The 19745-nt window shown below is 47.5% G+C and overlaps 1 protein-coding gene across 12 annotated transcripts in view; it reads right to left on the reverse strand.

The window, feature by feature from the left end:
- The window catches only part of EPB41L4B (erythrocyte membrane protein band 4.1 like 4B), a 141889-nt gene that overhangs the window by 72926 nt on the left and 49218 nt on the right, over positions 1-19745 (reverse strand). For 11 of the 12 annotated variants that reach the window (XM_025282195.3, XM_025282196.3, XM_025282197.3 and 8 more), the window contains 11 exons: positions 18800-18842; positions 17890-17968; positions 15957-16001; positions 14067-14119; positions 9617-9737; positions 8231-8318; positions 7987-8075; positions 7621-7690; positions 7358-7527; positions 5130-5239; positions 2838-2868 (listed from right to left, as the gene is read on the reverse strand). In XM_025282195.3, the coding sequence (XP_025137980.3) occupies positions 2838-2868; positions 5130-5239; positions 7358-7527; positions 7621-7690; positions 7987-8075; positions 8231-8318; positions 9617-9737; positions 14067-14119; positions 15957-16001; positions 17890-17968; positions 18800-18842 (899 nt within the window). The remainder of the gene's footprint in view (positions 1-2837; positions 2869-5129; positions 5240-7357; positions 7528-7620; positions 7691-7986; positions 8076-8230; positions 8319-9616; positions 9738-14066; positions 14120-15956; positions 16002-17889; positions 17969-18799; positions 18843-19745) is intronic. The other variant, XM_044940401.2, reaches the window with a different exon arrangement.

The following is a 19745-nucleotide window of genomic DNA, read 5'->3' on the forward strand; positions in this document are numbered from 1 at the left end:
CGCCCGTTTCAGGTTGCCCTGGCATCGCTGGGTGGCCCATGGTATCAGGCAGCTCCAGTGACGCCCAGGGCTTTCTCCAGTTGACAGAAGAGGCGCGGGTCCCTTCTGAGCATCCACCACCACGGTCCCCACTTCTCTCAACAAGGCAGCCATGACATGGCCACCACTCTGGAAGGTTCGTTCCATATAACGTTCTGTCCTGGGAACTTCACATCTTGTCATTTAATCCACACAGCAAGGCTATGAGGTGCATACGTGTTACCACCTCATTTTATAGATAAAGGAATGGTTGTCTAACAGAGGAGTTATAACACTTGCTGGCTAGTCCACGGCAGAGACATTCTTTGCATAATCTCTAGGCCCCCTTTCTGCTAAGCCACCCTGGCTCTCTGAGAACCTGAGGAAAGCTTCCAGGCTCCTCATGCATGATCCTATGTTGACGGAATCTGAAGTCTAACCACTCTGGTCAGAAGTATGGACAGAGACAGCTGGTGTGAAACACAACGCTTGGCCAGAGAAGCCACAAACCAACCCAAACACAGCTATCGGGCTATGTTGCTAGGGTGGCATGTTCAAAATCAAGGTTTCTCCAGCAATGAGAAGGAAACCCATCATGGCTATGAGTCTTGCTTGAGGTCCAAATAGTCCTTGGCTCCAGTTTTCAGAGAGGGCAGTGCACAGCGCCAGGCTCTAGGCCAGATTCGCCCCCTGCTGCCCTTCCCCAGGAGGGCTAAGTGTCTGCAAGATGCCGTACTCCTGGCATTACCTCGGTCCTCAGAGCGCAATTGTATCCCCAGCTCCCACAGCACTCCTCCCCACCCCAGGATCCCACAGGCTGTGAAGAGCAATTGAACAGCTGCGAACAGTGGTTATTAGCTCATTTGTTCCTAAAGGGTATATTTACTGGGGTTGGTTTTTTCCCTTGGTGGAGTTGTTTTTTTTTTCTTTTAGCTTGTTGTAGTTCCTGATATATATAATCTCTACTAGATGCTATGAGGAAAATGTAATTTTATTAGGGAAAAACAAACAATCACTTCCTGAGTGAGCAAAGGAAAGAAACATAAGTCATAAGCCCCTGAGAATGAAAAGCAAGACACACACTACCCAACACAGGGATCCTGGAAACACAGCAAGCTTGTGGGCCTAAAACTAACCCACGTGGGATCCCTGAGCTCTCCTCTTATTCTCGAGGTCCAAGCCTGGTGTGGAGCAGTTCAACAGGCCCCTCGGGGCCTTCGTGAGATGCTGGGAACTGAACCCAGACACAGGAGTCAGACACCTGATGCCCAGCCGAACGAACGGCACCGCAGGCAGCGTGTGCAATCAGAGATGCAAAGCTGAGTTTTCCAGCTGTGTTAACACAAGGGCCAGCTACATTCTCCAGAACCTTGGGGTCCCTGAGGTGTCTTGAGGCTGCCTGGGGGTGGGGTGGGGTGATGAGCAGCAGGTTCCAGTCCTGCCCTCAGGTCCCAGCTCAGCAGCATCCAGAATAACGCCAACTGGTCTGTTCTCTGTCCTGGAAAACCTTCCAGGGCAGGTTTCCCCTAGGGGGCCAAAGCCAGAGGCTAAAGAAGTTTGAAAAATACTTGATGGAGCCCAACCTCTTTGTTTTCATATGAGAAAAAGGAATGCCCAGAGCTGGTTAGTGCACCACTGGGGCTGGGCAAGAGGCCTCCCAACGTCTCATCACCAGCCCGCTCCTCCGCACGCTCCGCCAACTGCTCAGGGTGCACAGCGCCCCAGAGCTGTGCCGACCTCAAAGACCACCCTCTCCAGCAGCCTGAGCCCTATGCCTGGGACGGCCAGAGACTTCCTAAACAGGACCACCAGTGGCTGAAGCTCGGACCCAGGGGCTGAAACAATTATAGTCTGGGGTTCTCTAACATAATAGCTGTCCACCAACATCAAAACTCACATAAGAAAGCAATTGTTTCAGGGAGAGAAAGGCACATACCAAGTGGGACAGACCTGGGACCTAGATCCCCTAGGGAGCTTTAAAACCACAGATGCCGGGTCCCCACCCCCAGAGACTGATTAGCCTGGGGTGCGGCCTGGCTGAGGCTGTCACCAGCTCAGCAGGTGATTTCAATGTACAGGAAAGATGTAGGCCACCTGTGTGGTGGGGACGGGGTGGCAAACCACACCCCACGGGCCAAACCTGGCCCACCTGCTTTTGTGAGTAAAATTTAATTGGAACACAGTCCCGGTCATTCACTGACATCCTGTCTGTGTTGCTTTCATGCTCTAAGGACAGAGCAGAGTGGTCCTGAGACAGACAGCAGAGCCCACAACATCTAAAATATTTACTACCTGGCACTTGACAGAAAAAGTTCGCTGACATCCGCGCTAGAGACTTTCAGCCTCATGACGAGTTCTCTTCCTGCAGGAATGTCACTGGGTGTCTGATAAAGGTCTTCCACGTGGTCTGACATAAAACCCACATGTCACCGAGCGAACCCAGCTTTTCTCCGGGAGCTTCGGCGTTTCCATGGCATGGCCCCTCTTTCCCACCACCGCCGGCAGAGCCGTTAGCGCACCCTGTCTGTCCCACACATGCCGATCACCTTCGTCACCACTGTTAACAATACCCAGAGCACAAAGCCACTCGAGCAAAGCAGCTGTGCTTTCCAAAGTAACAAACCATCTTGGAACGTTCTATTGTGTACTTGTTGAAAGCCAGGTGGAACATATAGCCTGGCAGCAGAAAAAGGGGGTGGGGGCGGGGACCATCAAGGGCCTCCCTTCATGATTTAATTGTATTAAGGATAAACATCACCACTGCAAATAAATACAATAATTCGACAGCAGAGCTGTCCCCAGACTCTGCGGGCACTTACCAGAACTGAGCTGCTATCACTGGGTTACTTGCTTTAAAGGAAAAACAGAAAAAATAAGACATTTTAGAGAGCTTGACCACTTTGGACCACTTTTTACCAATGACTGGGGAAGAGACTTCCATGATCTCAGAGCAGTCCTGATCCCAGGAGGCAGACTCTTCATCCTGGTTACTTCTCCTTTCTGGAGAAAACATACCATCACCTTCTTGCTGGGCCCCACCCTCTGATTCGCTCTGAAAATGATCGCTGAGCTAGTTCTCAGGACCAGGAGCCCTAGGACGCAGAGACGAGACAGTCCCTGCTCTCAAGGAGCTCACAGTCTTCTTACAGATAGAGACTGCATCAGGAGATACTACAAACGGAAATACAAGCATGAGCCTGTGCAGGGGAGCTCAGGGCAGACGCCTCCAACCCAGTCCGGGTGTGAGTCTGGAGAAGGATCATAGACAGAGATTGATCTTGTGTATCTAGACTCCATTTTGTTGTGTGAAAACTGGAGCACGGAAAATCGTTACATGTTTCCCGAAGAGGCCAGAACTCTGCCTGGAGAAAATGTCAGGAAAATAAAGGAGGAAAAGAGATTGGAGACCAGGAAGGGAAGTGGAGGAGAAGCACAGAACCATGGAGTCAAGGCCCCTCCCGACTGCAGCAGCCACAGCCTTTGGGTCTGCACACTTCCAGGGGCTGGGGACTCACTCTCTAAAGAGGGAGCACTATCTCTGGCCGGCCACATGAGAAAGTTCTTCCTTATACCGGGGTGTTTCTGGGCAGCTTTGAACCAGTTGGCTATAAGCACAGTGCTCGCCAGGGAGGTGAACACAGCTCTTGGGACAGAGCATGCTCTCGTCTCTCTCCCCACCCCATCACCCATCACTCCCAGCTCCTGCAATCAATCACCCTTCATGGATCCACCACCCTCCCTGGACACACCCCCACCCTCTCAACCTCTGGCCTTTCTTGAAAGTAAGGCCACATTCCCTGGGCTCTGGGGATTCCCCCCAGAGAAGCAGCCAAGAATGTCTTTAGAGAGTTTCCGGTCACCAAACTACTGCACCGTTGGTTTACAAAAGAAGGAAACTGCGGGGAACGCAAGGTTAAAGATTCTAGAATGGGAAAGCATAGGCGCCAGGTCCCACAGAGGCCCGAGTTATACAAGAAAAATATATGGAATGGCCACTACACTGATATCCAAGCAGGGAACAAGGGAGGGGTAGGGAGAGTGCAAAGGTTCTGCTATAAAAGAACAAGCATCTTAGTGCTAAACTCGAGGTCCTAAATGAAGGAGCAAGCAAGTACGGGCACGGAGAGCTAGGCTTTGGGACTGTGAACAATCCTGGACTGCTCATCTTCTGATTGCACCTGTAGTGGGTACTAGGGCCCATACACGTGCATGGCCACAGTAGTAAATGACGGACCAAGCTCAGGGAAGGGAGGAGTAGGGCCCACATCCCGGGGTCTGGCTCAATTCAAGGGCAGGGAATGTCTGGATTAACTGTGGGCCCTGAGTCCAGTATATAAGAGTTCTGGTTCTCCTCTTAGAGTCAGAACTCTGGTTAGCACGAGACTGATGTCCCCATGTGAAACTGGAAGATGGAAGACAGGACTTCCCTGGTGGTCCAGTGGTTAAGAATCGGCCTGCCAATGCAGAGGACATGGGTTTGACCCCTGGTCTGGGAAGATTCCACATGCTACAGTGCAACTAAATCTGTGTGCCACAACTATCGAAGCCCACGTGTCCCAGAGCCCTGCTTCACAAGAGCAACGAGAAGCCCACCCAGCACAACTACAGAGTAGCCCCCACTTGCTGTAACTAGAGAAAGCACGAGCACAGCAATGAAAGCTCAGCACAGCCAAAAATAAATAAGTAAAATAGATTTAAACCGAAAAAACCACCACCAAAAAACCCAAACAAAGAAAAAGATAAACTGGAATATGGAGGAGAGACAGGGACAGTTTTTCCCTCAGAGACACATCATTGTCTTCCACAGGCAAGAAACAAGTTCACCTATGACATCTCTGAGGTCCCAGGTCCCAAAGAAGCAAACAGGCGCAAGAAAGGAAATATGGAAAAGGGAGGGGAGATGAATGCACCCAGTGGGAAAGACTGAAGACAGATGGATGGTGAGAGGAGCTTGATTCCCACCAAGAGAATCCCACTGGGGTTTTGCTGAAAGATTCATCGTGACAGAGAACAATAAACAGTTCCTCCAAAAACTGCTTCACCAAACTCCTTGGGGCTTAACCAACTAAACCATGACATAAAATTCCAAAACAGAATGCAAATCACACCACCTTTGAACGTCGAATGTCTTCGGGATGGATAGCGTTTACTAGGCTTTCTCTCGAAGGTGCTGGTTCTTCGTAACCTGGCGCCATGTGTCGCTTGATATTCCGTCCGCCCACTGGAAAGCAAACATTTCACGGCATGCTACCAAAATCGAACGTCGGTACAGTATATGTATTTGGAAGTGATTTTTTATATTCAAGAGCTCCAGTGTAAATTTCAACTTATCTCGAACTCGTTTGGTAAAGACACACGCTAAATTTAGCTTTCTGTTTGGAAATAAAATCGCCATTGCCAAATCCAGGCTGTATTCTATATCTACCAAAGGACAAACCTACAATTTAGGGACCAGCCACTTGACCACACAAACCAAGGAGGTCCAAGTATCTGGAACGTTTGAGTAAGAGAACACCGAATTGCACAAAAAATAACCTTTCATAAAACATATTAGGTAGACGTTTAACTCTTTTAAAAGGCTGTTATCAGTGACCACTTAAACTAAACCGTGGCTTTCCTTGCTATGCCCAGGAAAACACTGCTGCTTTCAGCAAGGCTCTCAATCACCCTGACGCCCAGCTGCAGCTTCCAGGCGGCAATGCTGTCTTTGTCTGATCTATCACTGCTTCATTCCAGCCATCCTCGGTTTACAATTTATCACCTGGAAGAAGGCACTTGCCACCTGCTCTAACTGCCTCCCAGGGGCAACCTCATCTCCAAACTCCCTTCCACCTCATGCCTCTTTTTAAAGAGCACAAGGGAACCTGGGCTAGGCCAAGCCCCACGGGAGTGTCCTTCCGGGATAGAAGCCTGTCTGGGCAACTTCTACAGTCCCCTGCTCATTTCAACAAAGCAGACTTCAGAACACCATGCAATGTCTCTGCCAGGCTTTGCGGTCATGACATCTCCGACCCTCCACAGGACCCATGATTTGAGTATTTCTCAGAAAGGACTTGGTACCCCCACTCCCCTCTGCAGCATTTAAAAACACATTCAAACAAAGTAATTCTTTAAACACAAGTGCAGAGCCATTTCTGTGCACAGCCAAAGAATCTGAAATGAACAAATCCTCTGGCATTTTAAATAGAGTTCAAGGACATGCCATGTGTGGGAAGAGGTTATGAAACCATGTGAAGTTTCAGATCTTGTAACCGCAATTCCCAGATCTGTAAACACGCCTCAGAAATCAACCCTGGGAGTGTATTTAAAATGGACATTTTCAGGTTTTATTCATACAGGCACATGTGTGCAGCCACAGACTCTAATTACAAAAGTCTTAGCTGGGGTCCTAAATCCTCATTTTTAACAAACACCCAGGGAATCCTCGTGCACTTTAACAGACATGGTCTTAGAATCATGAGTAAAAACATATCAGAATAAATTCTCTTTCTCCTGAGTCTTTTCAAATACTCCTGAGCCCGTCTGGGTCATTCACACACACGGTGACATCCGCTCTTATTCCTCCTGCTGCTGTTGCTAAGTCGCTTCAGTTGTATCTGACTCCGTGCGACCCCAGAGACGGCAGCGCACCAGGCCCCCCTGTCCCTGGGATTCTCCAGGCAAGAACACTGGAGTGGGTTGCCATTTCCTTCTCCTGTCACCAAATACCTTGATGTTGGCATGTGACAGGCCATAGAGCAGTGGTTAAAATATAAAACAAAGGACCCTGACTGCCTGGGGTTGAGGCTCAGCTCTAGCACTGACTGACGGTGGCCCTGGGCGGACTATCTACACCCCCGCACTAGTTTCCTTATTCGCAAAATGTGCATCATCTGAGGACCCATCTTATTAAGGCCACAGGGAGGATTCACCAGTTGGTACGTGAAAAGCCCCAGTGCTGGGTGATTGACAGAGCTTTCTGAAATGATGCTCGTGTTCTACCTACAAAGGTACCGCCCAGTGTGGCAGCCACCCGCTTTCATTTGCACCGGGCTCCTGAAGCCTGGTTAGTGAGACTAATGAACCACATTTTAAAATGTATTTAACATGAATTAAATAGCCACCTGTAGCTAGTGTCTACTGTATTAGACAGCACGGTTCCAGATGAATGTCAGTGGTTAAGCATTTTGTGATTATTAGTCTCATTTTATCAAGCAGGATAGGCAGGTTGAAAGAGCTCAAATGTTAAGAAAGAAGCTGAAACGTGAGGTCCAATGCAAGTCCCTGAATGCACATCCACGGCTCCTTTTCCCCAGAGCATCTCCGCTGCCCTCCTTCGAGCTGTAAAAATGGCGCCTACCTGAACCGGAAGCGAGAGCCCAGCCGGATGAAGTCCGACCTGTTGGACTTGCTGTTTCCTGGCGTCCGCAGCCGGAAGAAGGCGTGATGCTCCACGGCGCACTTCCACAGGTGCTTGCAGGTCCGGGCGCTGTCCAGGCGGAACACGAACGTGTGCTCCTGCTCACGGCCCTCGGAGGGGAAGTGTGGGTTCCGGTTACGCGGGTGCTGGTGACACGGATGCAGGGTCACTCCCAGCGAAGAGGAGGGACGGGCAAGGCTTACCTGGTCGTCATCCTCCACCACCACCAGCGTCAGTTTGCTCTTTTTAAAATCCATTTTGGTAATTTTCGGCCTGGCCAGAGAGAAAGCATTTTAAAAGCGCAGTCTGCAGGAGCAACCATCTACACATTACATAGCCCTTTCCTCTCTACCGGTTACGCTTTGATTTGCTTAAGAAATCATTCATTCAGGTAAGTGTGATTATTCAGAAGCGCCACTTCCATTATCAGACACCCACACACGCAAGGGTCTGTGTGTTTTTAAAACGAATCTGGGTGTTGCCAGTATCCCTCGATCATCATCCCTCACATAGAATTCCACCACAAAAGAGGAAAAAGACATTTTTAATATAGGACAAAACTAAATTACCAAAAGAATAAGCCTATTTTGTTAGCTCCTTCAAAGATTAATATGCCTGTCGGGGTCAGTCCAAGAGAATATTCACAGCCATCTCTTCCCTACAAACAAACGAAGGCACAGTCGGTAGAAGGTTCTAATAGGTGGTCACAGAGCAGAATGCAAAACAGTTCTTCACCGCGTTACTTTGTTTGCATTGTTTACACATTTTTCCCATCACGGGGAACCCCAGTTACTTAAATGGCACAGTTCTTACCCTGACAACGTGCATGTCTACCCCATACATTTCCAGCCACTTCGCTTTATTCAGATAGGAGAGTTCCGCCTGGGCAGGGCTCTTTCCCCTTAGAGAAACCAACAAGACACGTGTGAACTGCCATGTGGACACCCACAGGAGTCTGCAGGGCATGGCCACTCTAAGGGTGCTTGGGGCAATTAAAGGGACGAGGGATACCATCTACATTAACATGACACAACCTCCAAGGACAGACTGCTAACAGAAAGAGGACAGAGCAGGGCTTACAATATGAACGCTTGAGGAAGCACTTTTGTGTGTGTAGATACGTGCACGTGTGTGCAAAGGAGAAAGGCTGAGTATACATAGCTGACTGCTCAGAGCATCCTCCTGCAGGGCAGAGAGTAGGGTGGGGCATATGGGGAGTGGGATATGGCAAGATTCTATATCCACATTTTTCTACGTTGTTTCAGTGGGATACAAGACTGTGCTGATGTCACATGCCATTTTCAAGAGTCAGAATGGTTGCGGGACACCGTGAGACCATGGTAAGTTTCTGAGTCCAGGAGTGACTCGGCACAGGCAGTGTCTGGGGAAGATGGGTGGGCAGTAGGAGAGGCAGCGGGCCTGTTCTCCAGGCATAAAACTGCCAGGCTAGGGTGACTGAGGGGGAAAAGGGGACAAAGCAAAGGATAAATGACAGGGCTAGATTTAGCTGTGGTGACCAAGTGTCCTGAAATGTAACTCTGTACAACACATGATCTAAGATTTGAGTGTCCCCGTAAGGGACCACAGGACACATTTCTATAGGATTTGGCCTTGAAGTTCAGGACATGCGCACAGCCCCTGGTATGCAGACTGGCTGGATCCAGGCAGCAACCCCCTGGCTTGTTCAGGAGGCTGGGATAGTGGCCCTGGTTATTCAATGAGCAAATCAGGACCAGGCCCTGCATTTCTGAGAGAAGCCAGAATGTGGTTTGGTTTTTACTGTACAGCTCTGGAAAGAGAGATGTCCTGTGAGCCTTTGGAAAAGCAGGGCTGAAGCACAGGAAAGAAAGCAGTGAAGAGCTGGAGCTGTTTCAGTCATCAGCAGAGCCGCTCCACCAGCAGATAGAGAGTCTGACCAACGTTTGTTAGTTGCTCAGTTGCGTCTGACTCTTTGTGACCCCATGGACTGTAACCCGCCAGGTTAAGGCTCCTCTGTCCAATGGGATTCTTCAGGCAAGAATACTGGAGTGGGTTGCCAGTCCCTTCTCCAGGGGATCTTCCCGAACCAGGGACTGAACCTGGCTCTCCTACATTGCAGGAAGATTCTTTACTGTCTGAGCTCTCAGGGAAGCCCTTTGACCAACGCTTACACGTGACCAAATGCATACATTGGAATGCTGGATGGTAGCATCAAGGTACCTGCATTCTTTCCATCTCTGGAAGATATCAAATTCCATAGCTTCTGTCTGATTTGGAATGAACCGAAACTCAGACACAAGCTCTGGTGTGTGTTCTGGAAGCTCGCACTCCCCAAGCTCGGCTGCAGGTTTCATAAAAGGAAGAAAACACGAGACAGTGAATGCTTCTGGTTATTGCAGCAGCAAGTCCAAAGGCGCTCTGCCCGACTGTAAACAGCACAGGTACCCCCTCAGGTATAACTAAGGCCCTCCTTTCAGGAGGACTTAACTCCCACTCAGTCCCCACAGATACATTCAGAATCCCTTCCAGTCACTCCAGTGCGCTCCCCACTGGGCCATACACCATCATCTCGATTATGACTGTCTGTCTTCCGACTACTTCTCCTGCCCAGGGAGGCCGTGATTACATTACCCCCACCAAACTGTAGTGCCTAAATTTGCAATAAAAGGCAACTGCCGGGAATGGGGACCTGCCCAGGAACATCCGTGTAACAAGGCTCTCGTTAAGGGTGGGTCTGAGCAGCACACCAGAGTCTGCAGTGCTGGAGAGGACCAATCAAGAATTCAGTACAGGCAGGATCGGGTGTTGGGGTGGGGGAATGTCAGGAGGGAGAGGGAAGGTGTGAGGAGGGAGGGAATAGGGGGTGAGAAGGCTGCGGAAGCAACTGCAACTCAGGCAGAAGCTGGGAGGGAGGCGGCTGTGCAGAAAGGAGCAACAGCCATGTGGGCGAGCCCAAGCAAAGAGCCCAAAGCCGCCCCCACAGAATGCAGGGCCGGAGGACACAGGAGGCCCATTCCTCCTCGACCTGAATGAGAAAATCTCTCTCCACTCCCCCAGCCCTCGCAGGACAGGAGGCAGAGCCCAGAGGGAAAAGGAATCCCCCAGAGGCCCCTCTGCTCCTTTTCTGCAATTGCCTCTAGTACCTGGCCAATACAAAGTGTGGTCCGCAGGCCAGCAGTGTGGCCATCGCCTGGGAGCTTGCTTGCCATGCAGAATCTCAGGCCCCACCTGAGACCTGCGGGAGCAAACCCGCCTTCCACCAGGCGCCCAGGAGGGTGGGGCACACGTTACTTGGAAAAACATGGATCTACAACAGGGGTTTTCTAACAAATATGCATCAGAACTGCCTGGAGGACTTGTTAAAACACACATGGCTGGCCCCCACACCTAGAGGTTCTGAATCCATAGGTCTGGAATAAGGCCTGAAAACCTGCATTTCTCTTTTTTAATTTATTTATTTTTAACTGGAGGATAATTGCTTTACAATGTTGTATTGTTTCTGCCATACAACAACATGAATCAGCCATAGGTATACATATGTCCCCTCCTTCTTGAACCTCCCTCCCACCACCCACCCCTAAAACCTGCATTTCTAACAAGCTCCCAGGTGATACTGATGGAGCTGATGCAATATGTTCCAGGGGAACATACTCTGAGAACCACTCCTTAACACAGAATCCCACCAACAAGCTAGCACATGACCAAACACCCCGAACTGACAGCAACTCTTAATGTACCTAACAGCCCTTTCCACTGGCTTCTGAGCCCAAATCCCAGTGCCCACCTTTCAGGAGAGGGACTCCTGTGGGCTTGCAGAAGAGGATGAAATGTCCCTGTCCACTCAGAGGAAGCAGTGATACCAAACTGGGAGGGCTGGTGTGAGGACTGCACGAGACAGCCTCTGACACTGGGCAGGGAACTCGGAGCTGTCTCCTCACCTGACCACAGCCCCTCAAATATGCAGCTCTCAGCTGGACGGCAGCCCTAAGACCACCAGGGGTCTGGATCAGGGTATGCGGCTGCTGGGGACTCTGGGCACAGCCACAAGTGATGCTTCTGCTCTGGACACATTTGCCCAGAAAAGGGGAGGGCTGGGCTTCCAAGGCTGGGGGCTGCAACTGACCTCTGACCTAGACTTTACCCTGAAGCTGCGGACCCAGCAAGGTCAGAAGGGCTGTCTGGAAAGAGGTCTCCTTGATATGAGCCACCCTGCAGCATGGGCCAAAGTGAGCCATGCATTTACTGGTGTGTCTGCACCAGACTTGATTAACTGTGCCTCTGACATCGCCAAGCACAGGAGAGAGAAGCCAATGACAAGGTTCCCACGAGACCAGGTGAGGGGGCTAGTGTCCCCCCTTATCATTAGGGGGACTAAAACAGGCCTGAGGGACACCCATCCTGAGGAAGCATGCTACCTGCCTTCCAAGAACCTGCCAGCAAGAGCACACTTCGCTTAGCCGTGGTGGGGGATGGGGAGTGTGGAAGAAACAGCTCAGAGGCAGGAGGGCTTGACTCCCACTTGACCGGTGTGACCTGGGTAAAGTCCCTTAACTGCCTGGGTGTCTAATGCCTTATCCACAAACCTGAAACTTACAAAGCAGGGACACACCACAAATGACTATGTTTTCCCTCCTCCCTTTCCTTTGTACCTGAATTAATTTTCAAATCAACCATAAAATTCGTTCTCAAAAGAGCAGAGCCTCCAAGCAGGGCCACTGCATCACAACAACGGAGGCACCGATTCAAAGACGACTGCAGCAAGACACGTGTTCGTGGCTCCGGCATGAGAGGAAACGCCTTTCCTCTCAGTTTTCAAATGTACAGAGGCTCTCAGGAAATTTCACAGTCCTTGGGGAGCTCTTCAAGTTCATTCTGCACTTACCGATCACCTACAATAAGCCAAGTCCCCATTCAAGAATAAGCACTAACGGTGACTAAAGAACTGAAGTATCAGCAAATGGGAGTAATCTGGTCATTAAAAACCATCTTTATGAGTATGCTGCTGCTAAGTTGCTTCAGTCGTGTCCGACTCTGTGCGACCCCATAGGTGGAAGCCCACCAGGCTCCCCCGTCCCTGGGATTCTTCAGGCAAGAGTACTGGAGTGGGTTGCCATTTCCTTCTCCAATGCATGAAAGTGAAAAGTGAAAGGGAAGTCACTCAGTCATGTCCGACTCTTAGCGACCCCATGGACTACAGCCTACCAGGCTCTGCCGACCACGGGATTTTTAAGGCAAGAGTACTGGAGTGGGATGCCACTGCCTTCTCCCTTTATGAGTATAAACATGATGAAATATATGTACTAAAATTACCAAGTAGAAAACCATACAAAAAAATCTGTATACGACTCTGACCAGAACTACATTTTCAAAACTCAAAACACATAAAAACTCTGCTTGTCTGTGAATAGGATGGTGGGTTCCTTCCTTGCTTCTACTCGTCTGTTGTCCTGATAGTCTATAATAAGCCTGTACTGATTTTATAATTTGAAAAAACTTACATCAAGTTTTAAAACTTGGTAAATACAAAAGTCGGAAGCCAAATCTTATTATGGTATTCAAAAAGAATTAGTAATTATGAATGAATACATCATCATTCATTATCCCATAGAAGCCAAAGAGCACACAGGTAAAGAGTCGGCAACATATGTCTATCTGATGTGCTAACGAAATTCCCTATGTGCAGCTACACATTAGTATCCTCTTAATTAGTGCTGGAGACTTTAGTGAGTGTTTCTTGTGCATCTTAAACTAAAATCCACCAATGCATCATATGGATGGAATGGTCAACACTGAAAGTCAGGCAGGCAGCCCTCTTACCCGCCAGTTCCCACCCACATGCTGATGGCTCCCCTGTCAGCGCTTCCAGCCTGACCTCTCTCGTGGAGCCTGATCTGCACTGACTCAAGAAGCTACCAGAGGCCCCACTGGCACCTCTGAGCCAAGAGACTGCACAGATGTCCCGCCGTGGAGCCCAACTCTTAGTCTAGCCATTCGCTGTTACCATCACCTCTTCTCAGTAAAAGCCTAGCAGTCACCTCTGACTCCTCTTTCAACACTGAAGCCTCATGACTGGGTCCTTCTCCTTATACTACTGATGTGGTTTGGGGGGTGTGTGTTTAACCCCCAGCCTTGGTGAGTTTGATTTTTTTACAGCTACGTCTCACTACACCCCCAGCCCCAGTCTTGGTCTTGTTCCTGTCCCTTCTCCCCATCATAACCACTGTGGCCTTTCTAAAACGCACATCTCATGGGGCCTGCCTCCTTTTCAAAGGCACCACTGCTGACGGCATGAAGCCGATGTGCTTTAACGGGGTCAAGGTCACCCATTTCTCCAGATTTCTGAGCTTGGCCCTAAGTGTACTTCTCTTTTCTGTGCCCAGGATCCTCTGTTCATTTCCATCTACCCTTCCTCCCATGGGCCTGCCACTTCCGAGCCTCCTGCAGGTCTCTCTTGCCAAAGGAACCACACTCTGCTGTATGTGTGCACACAGAGTATGTGATCCTGCCTTGCGGTCCTCAGGGGACTGGAAGCTACTTGGGGATGGAGACTGTATCATGTTCATTTATACCCCCAAAGCAGAGCCTTGTGCCTGCTACATAGTAGACCGTCGTTTGTTCAAAGGAAAAGCAATAACTTTAAAATGCTAATTACCACTAAGGAGTAATGTACCTTGTAGGCAGAGAGCGGCTAATTCCACAGCTGTTTCATATGGGCATTTCAATCTTGGAAAAAAAAAAAAAGAAAAAATTAATTCTAAATATGAACTTTAATATTCATAACTATACAAAATGTCACTAAAACTATTTTTCAGAAGGTAGTGATATTTAGATAATGATTTTTGTTCTCTGTGGTTTCTATTTTTGCTGTCTACATTAAAAAATGCAAACAACCTGACTTACTCTCCCTGTTTCCCAAAGTCAGTTCTCCTCATATCTTAAATTAACCCCATCAAGGTATAGTTTCAACTCTAAGCATAATGGGCAATTTTCCTGAATCTGGCAAGAATGGGGAAGTTTGGAAAAGAGAATGAAAAGCCCTGCCCTTTGCTTTACTAGTTTTAAACTTATTTTATCTTGATTTGACACATGCATCTTTTCAAGTTGCTTTAAGTCTTTCTTGAAACAAGGTCCTAGTGTTAGAAATAAACAGAGAGACACTATATCTAAGATGGCCAGGACAGCCAGATACACCCAAGCGATCAAATAACTGAGACACTGCCACAGAGCTGTATTACTACAAATCCAGAGATCCCATTCATACTTAATGCATACTTAATGTTGTTAGAAGAATAATAACGACATACACTGGTATAGCACTTCATAGTGTTCAAAGCCTTTTCACATACGTGTATTATCCAGTTTGGTCAATGCGTCAAGTGTGTCAGCCCCTACTATGGGTGTGGCCAGTGCTCCCCACCCTTCACCTCAGAGATGAGGAACTGAATGTTCAAGTGTCCTGCCCACCACCGGCCAGCTGGCAAATTCAGTGCTGGGGCTGGAACCCCAGGCTGCTGTGAATATAGTAACGTCAGGCTGAGGTGCATGTCAGCTGCAAGGTGCTGTACAAATCCAAGATGTCGCCACTAATATTTTTCCAGACCGAAGACAATCACCAGGTAAGAGGCTTTTAGTATGGGAGCACAGTATGGTGAGAGAGAAATACACACACACACTTTGATACACACACAATCAAAGATCTGTATCACACCGCTAAGGCGAATGTATACACTGTACAATCTAATTGTTCTAGAGTGTTCATTCCACTAGGATTCTTGTAGCACATATTCTACAGAGAATTTGCAGATTCAGAAATCACATTTTAAATCTCCTTCAGGTTATATTCAAAATCAAACTGTATTCTTGTCAAGAGCAGGTATTGCTTTTTAGATTCAGTGGGTCTTAGTTCTTCATGTAGCAGAAAACAGTCAATATGTCTGGTGAAAAATGACACAGCTGTAAAAGTTGTGACTGCAGAAATCGCATATCCTTAAAATACATACACTGCCTGTAAAATCAGTCACTTCAGTGCCAACGCTTGTCGTGCTCGACACTGTATAGCCAGAGGCCTAGGACTTAAAAACCATTTTTAAGAGAGGAAAAGGAAATGAGATGAGACATCTAAACCTCTTTCTAGTAGAATTAGAATGTAACCTCTTTACATAAATGCAGATGGTGATGAGCGAGACTTTCAGATGATCCAAATACTTGTAAGTGTATACATACTAATAAAGTATCTTGCTTGCAAATACAACAAAAGCCATTATGAATGGAGCAATGATGTGACCGGGGATAGAATGACTCCCAAATACACATCACTGAAGATATCAAATGCTCTTGGAAATGCTTCAAGCCATATAGGAGTTATTTAACATAAGATGAGGATGACCGTGATACAAGAATTAGACTCACTTCACAACGCCTGGTGTACTTTTTTGAATTTTGAAAAGGGAACAAGGGTAACAAGTTATAAAAAAAAAAAAAACACACACACACAGTGAATTATTTAGAAAATACACTATGATCTATCTTGAGTTAATGGTTAGAAAAAAAACATACTTACTTTCCTGAAAGAATGTCATGCCTGAGTTGTAAAACAAACAGGTACCTGATAAACATATACAAAAGTCAACAGAGGGTCACTGTTCCCCAGCCACTTCCAATCCCCAGCTTCCCAGCACTGCTCCCACCCCCATGCAGTCCGGAAGTCTGCATTGTAACAAGGGAGTCCAGGTCAGATGAGAACCTGGGTGGAAGCATCTCCTCCTGTCCCAGGAAGGCATTCCAGAACCTAGCTAGGAAGGTGAATGCATGTAGGAAATTTGCAAGATACTCGGAGGATGGAACATGGAAAGCTGCACGGTCCAATGACGCCTCCTCAATGCCCGTGGGCCTCCAGGAGACAGACAGACAGACATACACACACACACACACACACAGCTCACACAATCCAACAGGTAGGGTGGAACCACTGCATCTGACCCTCAGCTAACCCTGCCAGCAGATTTCAGGAAGGATGCAGCTGATTGTATCAAAGAGTTTGCAGCTGACTGCAGTGAGCGACTGCTGAAGGCTTTTTTTCTGCTGAGCTTAACCGCAGACTCTGCCTTCAAAAAACACATGTGTGCACATACACAGACACACACACACGCACACAGGAAAACAGAAATCCCGGAACTGGTCAAGGAAAATGGGGAGGAAGGCAGCAAATAACACCAGAGGAGTTCACTGAAGTAAGAGATTAAGTAAGTGTCCTTTTTTACCAGGAGGATGTGGGCATCAGAACCACTTACAGTGCTTTGTAAAAACCAAAGCTACCCACGCTCCGCTCCACACCTACAGAATGAGAATCTTACACGCAAGAGTGGTCCCCAGGAATGTGATTTGTTCAAAAGCTTCTCGGGTGTTTCTGATTCACAACCCCTGGTTAAGAATCACTGGCTTTGATGACAGCTAGAAGCAGCACACTTTATAAAGGACTCTGAAGAGGAGCCCTAGGACAATGTAATTTGTTTGAACTTTGAACACAGTGCACACAGTCACTCTCTGTGGGATGGATATAGGATAATGTGGGTGACCCAGACATGTGGGTGGTGGTGAAGGTTCTAGTACATTCCAGAATGTTACTACTTCTGACAGGCACTCAACTACCATTAAACGGAGTACCCATATTAAGGAGGAAACAGTGCTGATGTGGCCAGAACTTCCAATTCCTATAGGAAATCTTAACTGCAGAAGCCCATAGGCCCCTGCCATGGCAGGGCATGGTGATCATGTCAGTCATTAAAGTGCTACTTAGATGTCACCTCCAAGCCAGGGGCCAGAGCCATGGACCACCCATCACCACTGCTGTGTATCACAGACGATGACAAGGGGAGTCTGGGGAATCAAAAGCAGCAGGAGACTGAGCCGAGAATCTCACTGACAGCAAGGTGACTGGAGGGAAAGGCCACACATAAAATGTGTTTTAAGTCTCTTTTGCTTCAACACTATCTCTGAAGTCTCAGAGGCAGACATAGGCAGGTATACCAAGGAAGAAACTCAACGGGGTGGGAAGTCACCATGAAGGAGCACCAACGAATCTGATACTACAACAATCGAGGGAATATTTGGTAGCCCTCCTTAAAGAAATAAAACGGCAGTTTTGGATGGTGAAATGCTCTTCTAACATCTGCCTTCCCTTTTGGTATCTGAGACAAAAAATAAAGTTCCAGAGACCAACTAGCCAATTTACCCAAGGTCCGTCAAGACAGAAATAAGATGAGAAGATATACTTTTAAATTCTGATTTACTAAGAAAAGGTTCAATCAGGCAAAGTTTTCAACAGAATGCAGAGATAAGCACAGGCAAAGTGTTCGTAACTTTTGCTCAGAACAGAAAGACAGCAGATGGAAGAGGTGGCAAGCCCACAGTCTAGAAGGCCTGCTGATTATAACCAAGGCAAGTGCTATGGGGTGTGAGTGGGTGGAAGGACCTTGCTTCGCATCTTGTCCTACCTTGTAAACTCCTCACGAAGGTTGTTCGGTTCTGAAGAATAATATTTAACTCGAAAGTGCAAAGCATAAGCAGGTCCAACTAAGCGTTTGGAGATGGAAGGTTGAAGATGTTTTCCCCCAAGTTTTGAAGATCACAGAATGGACAAAAAGGAAAAACATGTTAAATCTATTAACATATCCACCACACCACTGGAAATTAACAACAGAACATACAAAGCAATCCCAGTTTGGAAAACTAAAATGGACTTTGGTGTTGACGAAAACAGTGTAGTTAGTAATCTCATTATGGAAGAAAATCCTACTCATCTAGTGAGTCACTGAGAGCCAACACTTTACTTTCCCCCCTGACTGCCAAGATGCCCCGGTGACACTAACTTTTAACAAAATACTAAGTGGGCTCTAGGAAAGTGACACATAAACAGCCAAGTGTTCTGTAATCTAAAAACAACCACAGTAAAAAGACTTTAAAAGTATTAAATTTTTAAAAAATTACTCACACATAAACCACATTGAAGAAATGTGGTTACCACAACATAACATCAGAGAGCAGGACCAGACTGTCAAAGACCCCGCCAGCTCTGCCTTCTCTGAATCTACTTCATAACCCCCGACAAACGACTGTCATAGGCATACTCGGGTTTCTGCACATCCTATTTTTCAGTCCTCGTTGGGGGAAGTGTCTAATTTCAAAAGAGGGCAGAGTGTGCTTTTTAACATCTACTAAAAACTCCCATTCACATTTTAAACTCTTAACATTTAGCCAATCTTAGGAAATTAAAACATCCTTAGAACTGAATCCATTTGAAAATGCTCCCAAGTTCTAATGAAAATGTAATACTTCAAAACACTGGCAACGGAGTTCACTCTCTGAAAAAGTAGGAAGGTAGTAGACTGAATTCTGCTTACTTACTTTTCATCTGCTTTTTTATAGGTTTGGAATGATCCAGCCAGTGCTGAAAGAAAGAAAAAAAAATTGTTTTTCTTTTAGGAATAGTTTCATCAATAAGATTTTGCAGTCCCCTGGAGTTACCCTCCCCTATAAATCTTAGTAACTAAAACTAAAAAACACAGGTTTTTTGACTCGGTCCCCCTAAATTCTAAAATTAACGACCAAAATTCATGACCCTTTAAATGACCCACACTGAAGATGGAAAGACAGGAAGGAATTTGCCTGAGATAATTCTGCTCTGGTCCATGAAGGTGTTTCAACTTCCTCTAAAACCAGGGCTGGGCCTCCCTTGTGGCTTAGCTGGTAGAGAATCCGCCTGCAATGGGGGAGACCTGGGTTTGATCCCTGGGTTGGGAAGATCCCCTGGAGAAGGGAAAGGCTACCCACTCCAGTATTCTGGCCTGGAGAATTCCATGGACAGCACAGCCCATGGAGTTGCAGAGTCAGACACGACCGAGCAACTTTCACTCACAAAACCAGGGATTGGACCAGATTATGAGCTCTTAAGCTGGTTACCTGCAACCTGCTCGGTATAGTATAAAAATATCTGTGCTTCATGAAAAGATATAAGCATCATTAATTATTAGAGAAATGCTAATCAAGACTACAATGAGGCATCACCTCACACGGGTCAGAATGGCCATCATCAAAAGTCTACAAATAATAAATGGTGAAGAGAATGTGGGGAAAGGGAACGCTCTTACACTGTTGCTGGGAATGCAAACTGGAGCAGCCACTGTGGAGAAGGGTATGGAGGTTTCTTCAAAAACTAAGACAGAACTACCATTTGACCCAGCAATTCTACTCCTGGATAAACACCCAAAAAACCCAAAAACACACATTCAAGAAGATGCATGCACCCCAGCGTTCACAGACAACCCAAGCGCCCATCAACAGATGACTGGTT

This window comes from Bubalus bubalis, chromosome 3 (genome assembly GCF_019923935.1).
Source record: "Bubalus bubalis isolate 160015118507 breed Murrah chromosome 3, NDDB_SH_1, whole genome shotgun sequence".
In the NCBI taxonomy this organism is placed as follows: Eukaryota; Metazoa; Chordata; class Mammalia; order Artiodactyla; family Bovidae; genus Bubalus; species Bubalus bubalis.